Source organism: Rhea americana, unplaced genomic scaffold (genome assembly GCF_003343005.1).
Source record: "Rhea americana isolate MKP2758 unplaced genomic scaffold, rheAme1 scaffold_144, whole genome shotgun sequence".
NCBI classification, from domain to species: domain Eukaryota; kingdom Metazoa; phylum Chordata; class Aves; order Rheiformes; family Rheidae; genus Rhea; species Rhea americana.
Window position 1 is genome coordinate 1,261,188 of NW_028185528.1, and position 13,993 is coordinate 1,275,180.

At 37.5% G+C, this 13,993-nt stretch overlaps 1 protein-coding gene across 1 annotated transcript in view; it reads left to right on the forward strand.

Annotated features, from left to right (window-relative positions):
- VAV3 (vav guanine nucleotide exchange factor 3) overlaps nt 1-13,993 on the forward strand; it is a 169,471-nt gene that overhangs the window by 55,781 nt on the left and 99,697 nt on the right. Inside the window, exons 3-5 of the mRNA XM_085299070.1 lie at nt 7,190-7,248; nt 8,588-8,653; nt 11,964-12,072. Coding sequence (XP_085155196.1) covers nt 7,190-7,248; nt 8,588-8,653; nt 11,964-12,072 — 234 coding nt within the window. The remainder of the gene's footprint in view (nt 1-7,189; nt 7,249-8,587; nt 8,654-11,963; nt 12,073-13,993) is intronic.

Here is a 13,993-nt window from a genome sequence, read left to right on the forward strand (position 1 = left end):
CCCAACTCTGCTTTCTGAAGGACTTTGAGAGAGTCTTGCATCTTTATTATAGTTGTTGATTCCCCAGGCCTTTGAAATCCCTGTAGTTTGCATCTCTGCAGTTAGTTCATCTACAAACAGGGGGAGACAAGACTGAGGAGCTGAGAGGGAAACATGTTTGGTTTTTGTTTGTTTGCTTTCTTTTTTTTGTTCGTTTTTGTTTTAGTCTGAAGAAAGACTTTACTGCTGCTTCACCTGTGAAGACATGGCTCAAATGTGCTGCCCTTTCCCAAAAGAGTAGGGAAAGAAAAACAGATTATTCCTCAGATATATTTTGAGAGAAGACAACAGAGAAGAGATGCAGTTTAGTGGAACTGGAAGAATGGATGTGGACCATTAGGGACTCCAGAATCAGGGTAGCTGAAGATGAAGCTAGTGAGGAAAGGGGCAGCATCCCACAGCTGGTGATTACCCATGTGGAAAGTAAATTCATGAGTTTGAGAAAGTCTTCCTTTGTATTGCAGCTATCAGTGCTCTGTACCTAAAGCTTACATTTCAGTGTTTGAATGAGTTGAGAAATAATTTTAAGGTATATGTGGAGCTTTGTGTAATCAAAACTAGGGTATTGTACTTCTACATGCTGGAGTTTGCTGATGATCGTGTTTCTAATTAAATGTTGGTGAGGGTACCAAGTCTCTAAGCTGCCTTCCGTGTGTTTGTGTCTGTATGACTTTGACACATTGATGCATGCCACAGCTGTACTTAGTAGAAGTATATTTATGTAGTTGGTGTTTGAAATTTCACATTTATTTTTTGAGGGCCTGATAGAAGTTCTGTTATGTGAAACTGAAGATTTGCTTTTAGGCATTTTTTCCTCCTTTTAAATGGGTTTTCTTTCATTCTGCCTTTTTTTAGAAAGCCCTCATCCTTTCTCCTTCCCCAGATGCTTGTGGTTTGATTAAAAACTAACCTGAACCAGTGTAGAATACTAGTACTTACAATATTAGAACAAAGGAGATGGAGAAAATGTTCCATATAACTTAATAGCAACCTTTGCTTGGACTAATGCGTTCTTTACGTCAGCAGTGGTGTAATCACTCCAGAGTTGTCTGGCTAAATGTCCTTTTTCACATCTGTCAGGTAAGTTAGTTTCAAATGCAATAGTTTCTGGAGGTCTTTTCATCCAAAAGTTAATGATGGATTGTGATAAATAATCCATCCTCCCCCACCTTTTGTGCCAAAGAAAGTGTGGTATTTTCSTCTGAGTAGCAAATGATAACCATTACTTTTTTTTAAAAATATGAATCAGTTGAAAATATGTATAGAAGTTTCTTGTTATCTCTRAGTGGAAGATATGCAAAATGGGAAGATTTATCTTTTTTTCTTCTTGCTCTCTCCAATCCTATATATGAGTGAAAACAGTCTCGTGAAAAGCCCCTTTGCATGTGAGCCTGAGTGGCTGTACTGTCTTTGAAGTATCTTGAATATGAGACACTTGGAAATTGTCTTGGTAAGGGTTTTAAGCCAGTGATTCAGAATGTATGTGTCTGTCTTCTCTTAGAATGCTGGATTTCTGCTTACTTTAACTTTGTCCTTCATACATCTGTCCAGAGCTCTGTGTGTGTGTACACACATGTACACGCTCCCTGTTCTGGACAGATGTATGAAATCTATAATTTTATATATACACACACACACATACATGCAGCTTAAGAATCTGTACCTTTCAATCTTCTTTATTTGCATCTCTGAAGAATTTTTTGGGGAAATTCTCATACCATTAAACCTAACATGTTATACCTGCCTTGTCGTCATCAGTAACATCACAAAAAAGCACAGAAATTTGAACATACTCTGAATATTAATAAGTAATTAAAATATTTGAAGCCTACTTATTTTATAGGGTAATATTTTTCTTGTATAATGTATCTTGTGTTAAACAAATGCAATTTATGCCAGTGGAAATCTGAATGTTCTTTAGACTTAGCCTTTTAAGGAATTGATTCTTGAAATGGCAAGGGTTAGCAGTTATGCTGATATTGCATACAAAAGTGAAGGATACTAAGATTTTGTCAAGCATGAGCAGAAAAACATCATTCTAACTGAGTAACAAACTGCTTCTGTGAGGAAACAAATAGCAGTTTTGTGCTTTCTTCTGAGATGGTGTTGCCTCAGCCAGTGTTACCTGGGCATCAAACTCATCCATTTGTAGACTTTAGTTTGAGAGCAGTTATGTTCCTCAAGTGCATGCAAAATGGGTATTATTTTTATATCCTATGTGTATCCTACTATACTTTTATGTAACTGGAAGTCAGCCAACCAAAAAGCTTATTTCAAAGTCAGTTGACAGGGAGCATATTTCAGACCTGCAATTACAGAGATCTAAAATTTTCTCAAAAGGAGTGAGAGTGTTTAAGGTTGCTCTTCTAACCCAGAGACTGGAATGGAGACAGACTATAGACAAAGAGCTTACCAACTGTTTGGTAAGGATTGATTTTTTTGCTGTGTCGTTAAAGTTTTTTTTTCCAAAATTTATCAAGTAAGAAAAGACCTGTTTTGGAAGAAACCTACGTGCCTGTTTCAAAAAGTAGCATGTCAACATGTGGGTTGGTATTGGAAATATTCTTCACTGTTAAACATAGCTGCTTTACTTCTGTTTATACACATATTTGCTAAACAAATTCACTTTGAGGGTGCAAATAAAGCTCAGTTTTCAATAGAACACAACTCTTGGATATTAAACTAGATGCCCAGATTTTGAAAAAAGACTTTATAAGCTTGTGAATTCTTGGTGACTTTTGCTGTGTCTTAGAAAAATTTACCCTGATTTAAGTGCATATTTGGAAACTTTGCAGCTTTGAAGACTTAACACAAATGAGTGTTCTTTCTCATCAGTATCAGCATACTTTGAAACTGTTGCCACCAGCATTTCCTGATAACTTCATGTTTCTGTTTAGCTAGACACCAGAAATAAGTATGTGCTGAAGAGAACTGTCTATAGTGAGAAAATGCTGCCTGTTTGGGGAGATAGTGAGTTGCAAGATGTTTATTTTGGGTTCTTCCAAAAGTGGAGAAGTACTTTAAAAATCCTACACTGAGTAGACAAAATAAAGTAACCTCCACCAAAATACTTGATAAAGCGACTCTCTCCACTACTGTAAAAAGTAGTAAAATAGTCCCTCTAGTGTACCGCTGCTGTAAGTATGTACAGGAGTACTGACTTGGTTTACTGCAGAGCGCTGTTGCAGGAAATTACAAAATAGTACTTCGGCAAGGGATGTGGAAGCGCTTACATAAACTGGAGAGGCTGATTGACAACAGCGAGTCAAGTGAAACAATAATAAATCCCAAGCCAAAAAAAAGCTGCTGTTGGAGTAACTCATGAAGTGGGAAGAAGAAGGTTGGTGCGAGCAGGTGCCTGTGGCAGTGGCAGGGGCGAGGAGCGCGGCTCCTTGCCGCGGGGCCCTCCTCCATGCCCTTCCTCCTGCAGGGCCCGAGCCCTGAGTATCATGCCGTATTTTGCATAAGCTGGTTATGTACTGAGAAACAAACTTGGATGTTGCTGTTGTCTTGAAGTGAGCGGGGCTTGATGCAGCTTCTAAAGAGCTGCTTAACCTCTGACTGCCAGAGTTGGTGTGAAGGAACTAGGCTGAGGGAGATGCAGGCTGGGTTTCCTTTCCGTGTGCCTGCGAGTCTCTTGCTAACAGCTCCAATCCCTGGTTCAGGGTAGGAGACGCATAGAGTTGTTGTGCTTCTCCGGCTTGACTAGGATTAGTTGTTGCTGGAGGTTTCAGAATTTTATTTTTTTTAAACTTATCGCAGCTAGCTAGAACATAAATACATACTCTGTATTTCTCACTTCCTATTTCAGGTAGCAGCAGTATGCATGCAAAGGCRCTAGGGCACTTTGTGCAGCTGTTTATTACAGAGCACTCCCAGCCGTGGAAGCCTTGTTCTGGACTTYGGGCAAGCATTTAAAAAGAAGTCATGCTTCAAAGACTGCTAATTTTGGACCCAGAGCTAAGATCCAGTTTACCTCAGTAAAAAGTACAGGAGGGGCTGACCGAATGAAGCGTTCAAATGCTTGCTGCGGGAGAGAATTGTGCAATCGCTTAGCATTAAATGGGTTAAACAGGTTAAAGTTCCTCTGAAAATAAGAGAGTAAGGCAAAAATAGCACATGAAAAACATTAATTTGAGTGTTACAGGCATTCATTATATTTATGGTATACTGTAATTCTGGAGTTTGGAATTACATTATACATAGCTTCCCTCACACCAGCTGTATAAGACTTCAAACCTGAGGTATTCAGAAAGACACTCCTGTGTCTGTCTGTCTTTGCCAGTTTGTTGAAAACCAGATGTTTTGCTGGGGATTTTTATGAGCTTCTAATGAAATGCTGCTTGTTTTTCTGCTAACCCAGCCCGTATCTATCTAATACTTTATGAGTCTAGCCTGCCACAGAGTTAAAAACTCAAGAACTCTTTCTGCAGTGGAWCAGAAGGAGAAAAAAAAGGAAACTTCATGTGGAAGAAGAGGAGAATCTTTCCTTGCCCCACTACATGTCAGAGCAAATAAATTTACACACACATAYATGATGTGCTACGTGATGTGTGTGTACACATCTGTATGTGAGCTAGGCTAAGTCTGTTGACCAGCAATAATAGTTTCACATATGCTTATTTTTATAAATATTCTTGACATTTGCTCAGACTTCTTAGCATTACAGGCAGCAGTCAATGGACAAACTTCTATTTTGTAGAAATTATGTCTATTTTTTACTTAGATATTTTAATCTTAAATATATTGGGGGTGATTAAGGGTATTCAGTTCATAATTACTGAAGGAAAAGAATAGCAATCTGTGCCCGTTATTTACTCTTTGCGATGCCAGTGTTGATGTGCTTCCTGGGTACTTCTCAGGAGCACGTTGTCTCTGCTGAAATACCCTCAGCTGCTGTGCTGAGATAAGCATTTTTCTCTCTCTTGGATTATCGAATATTCTGCATTTGATAGGAGTCTGCCTGCTGGCTCCCTAGCACGTTAGCAGGCTCTTCGTGCAACGCTGGGCCCTCTCCCTTCCTTCCGAGAGTGGTGAAAATGATTAGTCGTCCTTTCTGAGTCCTCAGCACAGTTACTCCAGGGCACCCAACTCATAGTCACCGTCTTGGGTTTTCTCTGGTCTTGTAATTCCTTTCTCTTGCCCCATCCTTGTATGTATGCCCTTGTAAACACTTGTCTGGCCTTTTCAATATGATTTTTAAAAATGAAGGGTTTGCATCAGTTCCTGAAGGAATTTCTCCCCTGCCTGTTAATTTCCAATTCTTGCTATAGCATGTAATTTGGCAGGACATTTTGGGAACACCGTTTGCTAAAGTTAACTCCCTAAAATCTTCTATGTGCTGAGATATGTTAAAATGTGAAAGGGATATTTAACTTCTTTTTTTTTTCTTTTTTTCTTTTTTGATAATCATTAAAACTCTTTCCCTGTAGTTTTGCTAATCAATACCTTCCCATCTGTCAGGACATATCATTCTGCTGCTATTGAATTTTCAGTTCACTTCCCATAGTATCTGGTTTCATGTGTCTTGCTGTTTTTGCACAGTTCTGCGTGGGGAGGATCTTACAGGTTGCAAAAGTGCATAAATCAGAAATCACTTGGTTTCAAATTAACAAGATTTCTTTAAAGAAATCTTTTCCTTTTTCACCTTTTGACTAATGCAATTAATTAACTTTATTGTCTATTCAGTTAACTATATTAACAATATAAAATTTTTTATCTAGTCTGCGTTGCAATGTTTCTGTTTATGGAGGAATTMATTTGCCTGTGACTTTGAGTAAGTTCATAGCATGTTTATTTTTCTTTGCCTTTTCTGTGAGTYAAAAAAAAATTTACTTTTTTGACATTATTTTGTGACATTATTTTTTGCAGTAACTTAGATGAACCCAAAWCGTCCTGTTCACAGGAATAGTATAGCTGCTTTTATTTTGAAATTTGCTTATCCCCAAGTGAAACCTGACTTGTTTTGGAGGCTCTTTAACTTCAGTTAAAGCTCCATAGTTGGTGATTGTTCTGCACAGTTTTTACTTATTTTTGYTTGTTGTTTTCCTTTGTAAATATATCATGTATCATGTACTTCTAATGTTGTGCATTTTATGATCGGGTAGTCTTGTAATTAAAACTTAAAAAATAATTTTAATTGTAGAGACTGTTCCAAAATGTTCAAGGAATGTAGAATTGTGGCATACCTAAAATTTAATGCTACTAATAMAAACCTTCTTTGGATATTTAGCTTCTGTTTAATATGGATTTAAGTTGTAAGAACCAACCTCTGACGTCTGCAAAGCTCAGTAACTTTGTCATGAGTAGTGTGGAAGTTAACACTGCTTGTCATTTTGGCTCTTTTCCTTTCTCTAGCAAATGGGGCTTGACAATCTGACAGCATTCAAAATGAGAGAAATCATCCACGTGGCGAAGAGGGCACGCTGGGCAGAGAACAAACCGGTCTCGCAGCTGACAGCGAAACAGTTCCCTGTCTATGCCCACATATCCCTCCCTTCCCTCCACAGCGTTCTTTCTCTTACGGGGTCACCGTGAGCATTTCTGAACAATCTTTTCTTAGAAAGAAATCTCCCAGAATGCAGCCATCTTCTAAAAATAAACCAAGCTTACGGGCTCAGATGTGTTGTTGCTTTTCCTGTTTGCCTAGGGGATTACCTCTCCCTGTGGGTGAGTCCTGACAAGGTGGCTTTCTGCTGACTTGTCACTTGGCTCCCTCTTCTGGCCTATGTTTGGAAAAGCATTAATGACTGTCTCCGGTTTTTCCAGCTGAAAGAGAACCTCTGGAGCAGTGTTCAAGATAAAATCAGGACATGGTTGTATCCATGTCCAATTGAAAATTGGATATCCGGGTTAAAACTATTAAGTGATTGGGTTTCTAAATGTTATTTATTTTTGCTAAAACTTGTAAATAAGAGATTTTCCTTTCCTTTCTTTTCTCTCCTTTCTTTCTTGGTGCACTGAAGACCAGATACTGGGTGGCAATCCATGGATCCTCAGTACACTCATATTTGGCACGGCCAGATTCTGTGTCAGTCTATGGTGTTTGTAAAACAGTCTTACTGATAAGTGAACACTAGAGAGCAAAAAGTGGAGTTTTATTGTTTCTGTTCTACAGCTAAATGTTTTCTTTTTCCTTCTTTTTCTGCAGGTCATAGAAACACTCTCAAAACTTTCTCGCACTCCTATAGCAATAGGCACAGGAATAAGGTATGTTGTAGCCCTAGAGGTCTGTGGGAATAATTCTTCTTGCACAGTGCTCCTTGGAAAAACCATTAGAAGCACTATAGGGMGTCACAGAGCTTTTAACAGGAGGTTAGATGATTTGACAAAAGTGAAGTAGAAATCTTTCTCCCAGTTTATCTGGAAACGGATGATGCAGGAAACCAAGTGAATTCACCTGTGAAGCTGTATCTCATGTAAATGCTGAGGCCTTTGACAGATGATGTTATAGTAGAAATATAGCCCTTTTTTCTAGAAGCTGGGAATAATAGTATATCTGAAACAAGTGCTCTAAGAACCCTTCCCCTCATCTTCTGTTTGGTGTTCTGACCTGCTCACAAGCTGATTAATAATTGCGTCCAGGGAACTTTTCAGCTGGAGCATGTTGTCATAGACTGCCCAAGAGGCTGGGGAAATTTCCATTACAAGCCCCTTAAATATTTTGCACCTAGTTAAGAAAACATGCCTGAATGTAGGGAAGAAGGGAGTGAAGAGATACAGTGTCCTGACAGCCAGTGTTCTCCAGTAAGCATTTCACTGGTTGCAAACAATGTTGCCCTGATAGACAGCGAACCAAAGCTGTGGACTTTGAGCTCCAAGGAGTTCAGTAGGGCATTTTCTATTTCTGGTATACTTACTGAAGTATGAGAGGTCTTCTGGTATTTCAACACAGGGTGAACAAATAAATAGTTTAGTATAACGGAGCTCGGAATAATTTTGAGACATGAGCTGTATGTCAGGCTGCTGCAACACTAGTCTGTGTGGAGAGGAATAGGCTTTCTCATCTGTCTCCCTTCTGAAAATCAGGAAAATCGCCAGGTTTATGAGACTCCTGTTTTAAACAGACAAATGAAAAATCCGCCACCCTCATGAACTGCGGTCATGGCCTGTAAGAAAAGGTGAAAAATTGTGTACTTTAACTTTGTTTTTCAATTTTTGAGTGGTTTATTTCTGTAGTCCTACATCATATATGAATGGTTGATGTTTTTAAAACATACATTACAGGATTGGCTAGGAATTTATGTCTAGTGCTAAAAATTCATATTTCACTGTAGGACTAGCAACTATTTAACACTCGGTTGAAAATCTGTCAGTGCTGTATATTATTGGTGACCTTATAACAGCCCCATTCAATAGGGTTTTAATATGTTAAATATAAAATTATAAATTCAAGTATGAATACTTACATACTGTTTTTCAGAGAAAGAGGGTGGCATAAACACCCTCACGTAGATTAATGTTTCTTAATGTTAACATTTTACGACTAAAAAAACCCTTATGGGACTAGACCAGTATAATATAATTTATGCTATTTTTATTTCTATAGGCCCTTCCCTACAGAAGAAAGCGTTGATGATGAAGATATCTACAAAGCTCTCCCTGATCTAATAGAGTATGTTGTAAATCTTTATATGAAAAGTTCTGACTTTCGGTTGCATGCTGCTATTTATGTGATGTTATTCTGTGCACAGCTTTAATGGGAAAGGGATTTTTGTTGGATTTTAAAAAAGATTTGGTTAGTAATTATACTGGTCAGAAAGAAGTAATTATGAAATCTGAATAATTGGTAAAGAAATGTATTTTCAAAAGGGGTGTTGATAGCAAGATAAATCATGAATGCATCTCTGAATAACCTGTCTGACCTGTCAGAATGCTTTGATAGAATTACAATATCAGGTAAGGAAATTATCTTGATCTTGCAAAGAAAATAAGTGTTTGAATCACAATTCAAGTGAGTTGAGTAGTTTCCCTAAAGTCAATAAAGCTCTTCTGATGAGTGCATTTAYGCCTCTGGGAAAGTGTTTGCAGGTTTATTAGTTATTGCGCATTGGCTTTTGGACACAAGTGAGATAGACAGACATTAACATACTGCCTAGTATCATGTGGTAGACTGCAGTCTTATTTAGGTGATTAGTGAGGTAAATGTGTCTGGCATAAACGACTCAGTTCAGTGGTAGAAAAAAAACCGCTCTTGTTTCCTATGGTTAAGATCTCTCATGACGTGTTAGGGATTGTGTTGGATGAGAGTGAAGATCTGAGCTGCTAGTTTCAAAGCTCCTTGTCTTAAAGCTTCTTGTTCACCAGCCCTTAGTTTGTTGAACTCCCATCCCACTGTCTCTTGGCTGTGGCCTTTTGACCATGTTGTACATGGCTTGCTGGGGTGCCATGAAGTAGCTGCTCTTTGCAATGTGGTTCCATTTCCTTACTGTGCCGTTAAAAACGGCAAAACCCCCATGATGTTTGACATTGCCAAGTCTATTGCCTTCTCTGCAAAACTCCTCATCCCCTGCAGCTGACTGACTGCCTCATAGCTGCTTTTTGCTCTGTGTAACTGAAAATGCAGAAGGTAGGTGCTGTGGACTCCGAGCCTGAGACATGGATGGACTGGAAGTGAATGTCCTGATCTCCTAGATTCCTCCTCGCCTTTGTGCCCAGGTTGCTCCTGATCTACATCTGGAGAGAGGCGTGGGCAGAGGTGGCTTCTCTGGATCTCTATCTTTGTGTTTCCTCATCCTGCTGCATTTTTTGCCTGATTGCTGGGGGTAGAAGGAGGAAGGATTTTCTGGCTTTAGCATGACTGAATCTCATGGGAAATATGAATGTGATACTTTTGCAAATAAACTCTGTCTATATTATGTAGTGTATATTATGTAATATATTGTTAAAATATGCAATTCTCCAGAGTTGATTTAGAGCAATACTAAACTGTAAGTCCAAAGAGAGTAGAAATAGATATGTGAAAACCAGCTGTGGTAAACTCTGTTAATGTTTGTGGTATTAGCAGGATCTAAAAGTACTCTTCCTAAAAGTCTTTTTGAAGGGCATACAAGTTCAGAATTGGGAGACAAAGTCAGGGGAGAGGGGGAAAAGCAGGAGGTCAATAAGTCATGGCAAAGAAATTGAGATTAATAGTTTCTCTTTTGCATCAAGTAACAAATAATATCTACTGATATTTGATACTCAAATGCTTTCTTAATTGTATAAGAAGCAATTCAAGTAGTACTCTGTTCATAAGAAAGGAAAGTGCTGGAGAATGATGCAAGTGACCTACATTTTTGAGTTTCTGTTCTCTTAATTAGTGAAGTGTATTTGACTAAAATAATTAGTCTAATTGTCTCTGAGCCTAGATGTTGTCTAAAGAGTTTAGAATGAGTCTTTCCATTAGGTAGAGCTGAAGTAATTAAATGTTTCTATCCTTGCTTTACCTTTTTCCTAGATTTTATTCCCCAGAAAAGAGGTGCTAAAATGGAGTATGCATGTGCTGCATCTGAAATAGTTCCTAGCATTTCATGTTGAGCACTAGCACACCTTCATCACTAGTGTAAACTGAAATGCTAGATTTGCTTATCGCACCTGAGCTGTAGATGTATACTTTCTTCTGGGCCGTGGCTATCTTTTGGAAAAGGAAAAAGTGTGTGTAATATCTTTAAGCTGATAATATTTATCTGTCGAATCCTAAAGATATTTTTCTTTGTCATTCCATCTTTTGAACCTTAAAATGCTTTACTACTTTATCCTTCAGATATCCTGTATGAAAACATTTGTGATACATATTTAGTGAGAAACAAGAAATTCACTTGGTTTGTGTATATATTCTTAACCATAGATAGTGATTTTTGTCTGGATTTTCAAAGTAGTCCATGTGGCAGCTGTGTTGATACTGATTCTCACTGTTGGTGTCTTTGAAATCATCGGTTTCTGTCAGCAGAGCTTCTGTTGTGTTGTTCTTCAGACACAAGCCACCTTACATAAATGGGTGTCCCTCCTAAATCTAGACTTGTGTATCAGCAGACAGATCCTCACTGTGTTTTTCACTCTAAATGAGCTTCAGTGTTGTCTTCCAAAAGTAAAAACCTCAAAATTATTTGCTCATCTGGTCATACCTCTGTGTTAATTGGGCCAGACTATTATCAGTATCTCGGTTTCTTGGTACACATACCCTAAGAAATTTGGGTGCAAGAGAGCTTGTGGGCATGGTACATGTCTAGTGCAAAGTAGGCAAAATTCCAACAGGACTGGCTGTAATGAAGCTGCGCTAGCTTACGGTAGGCTTGAACATCAATTTATGCTGAGGTATTTCTGTAGGCTGAGTGATAGGAGTTCAGTGATAGGTGCCTGGAGGATGTTTGTGCATTATAACTAAAACCTATCAAACATTTCTTGTGAAGAGTCTGTTTTCAAACTGTATTTTTTTTTTCCAAGTTTGAAAGGTCTCTTGAAGTTTGAGTACTTGAAGCTTGCTGGAGGTAATTTTTTCTATAGATGTGAAGGATACTGTATTGRTGTCTTGCATCCTTGTGTAGTGGGRCACCCAGCAAATGAGGTAGCACACGTCTCTGTTTGATGTGATGGGAGAAGGGACAAAGGAAAGAGTGGTCAAACAGTACCATTTGACAAAGACATCCTGACCAGCTTATTTTGATGCCCTGCTTCTCTGTTGATACCCTAGTTTAATTCTTGTATAGTTTTAAATCTGTTTAGTCTTCAGTGTTGTGTTGATTTCATACAATCATACTTTAAATGTGGTTAGGTAAGAAAATCGAAGATCTTAATAGGTTATTGCCTAAGACAGATCTGTTAATCTGTCCGTTTATTGTATCAATCTTTCCCTGTGAGGAGTGCTTCCTTGCAGAGCTGACATGGTAGTTCACCTGTGCTGAATTTTTTTTATATAATTTCATTTTTTTCCTTTTATCTTTCAGTGAAACTGGTGTAGATGAAGATGAAGAGTTATATGACTGTGTCTATGGAGAAGATGAAGGTGGGGAGGTATATGAAGACCTAATGAAAGATGAAGCAGCACAGCAACCTGTACGATTTCTAATTCCTTGTTATTTTTTGACAATTGCAGTTATATTTTTTGATGTTTAATTTTCATGAAATTATCTCTTATGGCTAGTTTTGCTGAAACTTAGCTTATGTTCAGTTGTATGTAGAGCTGTCACATGTGCAGTGTACTATCTCCGATGTAAGACTTGACATAGTCTCTCTTGGCAAAGGGTCAAACACTATGGCAGGTTTTTTTGGAAGAAATATACTTTTTAACTGAAATAAAATAATCACATATTTTGCTAAGTTTCAATCAATTGTAAAAATCAAGATTTACTAGTTAACTAAGAGCTATTAAAATGCTATTACTGCTTACTTCCAAGTATCCTACTTAAAAATATTATTATATCATAATAATTTTTTAAAAATGCTATTTTGGCTGTAATTAGAACAACTGTTCTGGAAATGACAACCAGTAATCTTTTCATTCCTTATTTAACCCTGTAGTCTTTTGTTGATCATTAGACTGGTCTTGCTGAGATACAGTATGGTGCTTACTGTACCATATAAAGGCACTATGGTCAGTTTTCAAAACTTTCTTAGAAAAATATAGACCTTTACTTGCTAATCAGGGGAAGCCTCTTCTAATAATGTACTTGTCTGCCCTTCCTCGGAGATAGGTGTTTTATAATCTGGAAAATGTTGGTATTTGGCCATGATAGTACACGTTTTTTTAAGATGATTAAGATTGTTTTCTTCACCTTTTATATTATGTCTCATGTTGTCCTAAGTTAGAAATTCGCCTCTGCTTTTACAAATTACTTCTTAGTAATATAGTTAATTTAAATGGGACAGTCTAAAGATCTTGTTCTTTTTTTTCCTTCTTGTGTATCCTTTTGAAAAGAAGTATAAAAGATACCTAACATGGTTTGTGTTCTCTGTTTTAACTAATTCCTCAAAATTACCACTGTCTATTGAAAGGACTATTTCCTTGGGAAGATTATTGCCTTGTTTTATTTTATATCATAATAAGTTAGTTTTAGAGTAACATAATACTACTTTCCAGACTGTTTTGCTAATGCAAAATCTTGCAGATAATACATATAAATCATGGCAGAGATAAGGAGGAACTTGTGCTAGTTTTGCACATTTTGCTTAATTTGGTTTAATCTCTGCATTTTGGGCCTCAGTGAAAGCCAGTTGAAAGACTAGATATTGTTTTGAATACAATCAAGTCACATGTAGGAATTATTAGATAAGTACTTGAATCATAGGAAATTTTTACTCTGATCTTTTCTTTGGTCCTTTTTTTAAGCTTATGCTGAAACTCAAAACACAATACATTTTGGGTTGCATATAGTAGATGTAGGTGTGTTTTCCACAGTAGAAGTTGGTTATCTTTGACAGTTCGTAGTGTGCAAACCTTTTCTGATTCTTTCCCGTTTTAAATGTCACTCTCGCATATCCATATTTCTAGCAAATGATTAATATAGAAATCGGAACTTTCACAATCTAATTTTAGTTGCATCTTAAGCCTAGATACTTCAGATGGATTGTTACAGAAAGTAGATGGAAAATGTAAACATATTAAAGCAAAATATTTCTTCCACATCATGAAATGAATGAAGACATTACAGTTGCTTTGCTCTGACAGGTTTCTCAAATGTGGTAATTATTTCTAGTTTGTGATAATTTACTCTTCAGATTCATGAAAACACTGCATGCTAATATGACAGTCTGTGCAGTTCTTTCATTTGAATGCTATGCAAGATTTCACTGCATGTGAAAACGTTAGTACAGAACAGTCTTCAAGCAGGTTTTTAACAGAACCCAGCACTTTKCAAAGTCTCTATTAGCTGACCAATCTTTTGTTTAAATCTCCTTCGTTCTTGATTTGTTGTCATTATCTTGCAAAGTAAACTATTCTGCTAACTATTCTGCCAGTGACAGTGATTCAAAGACA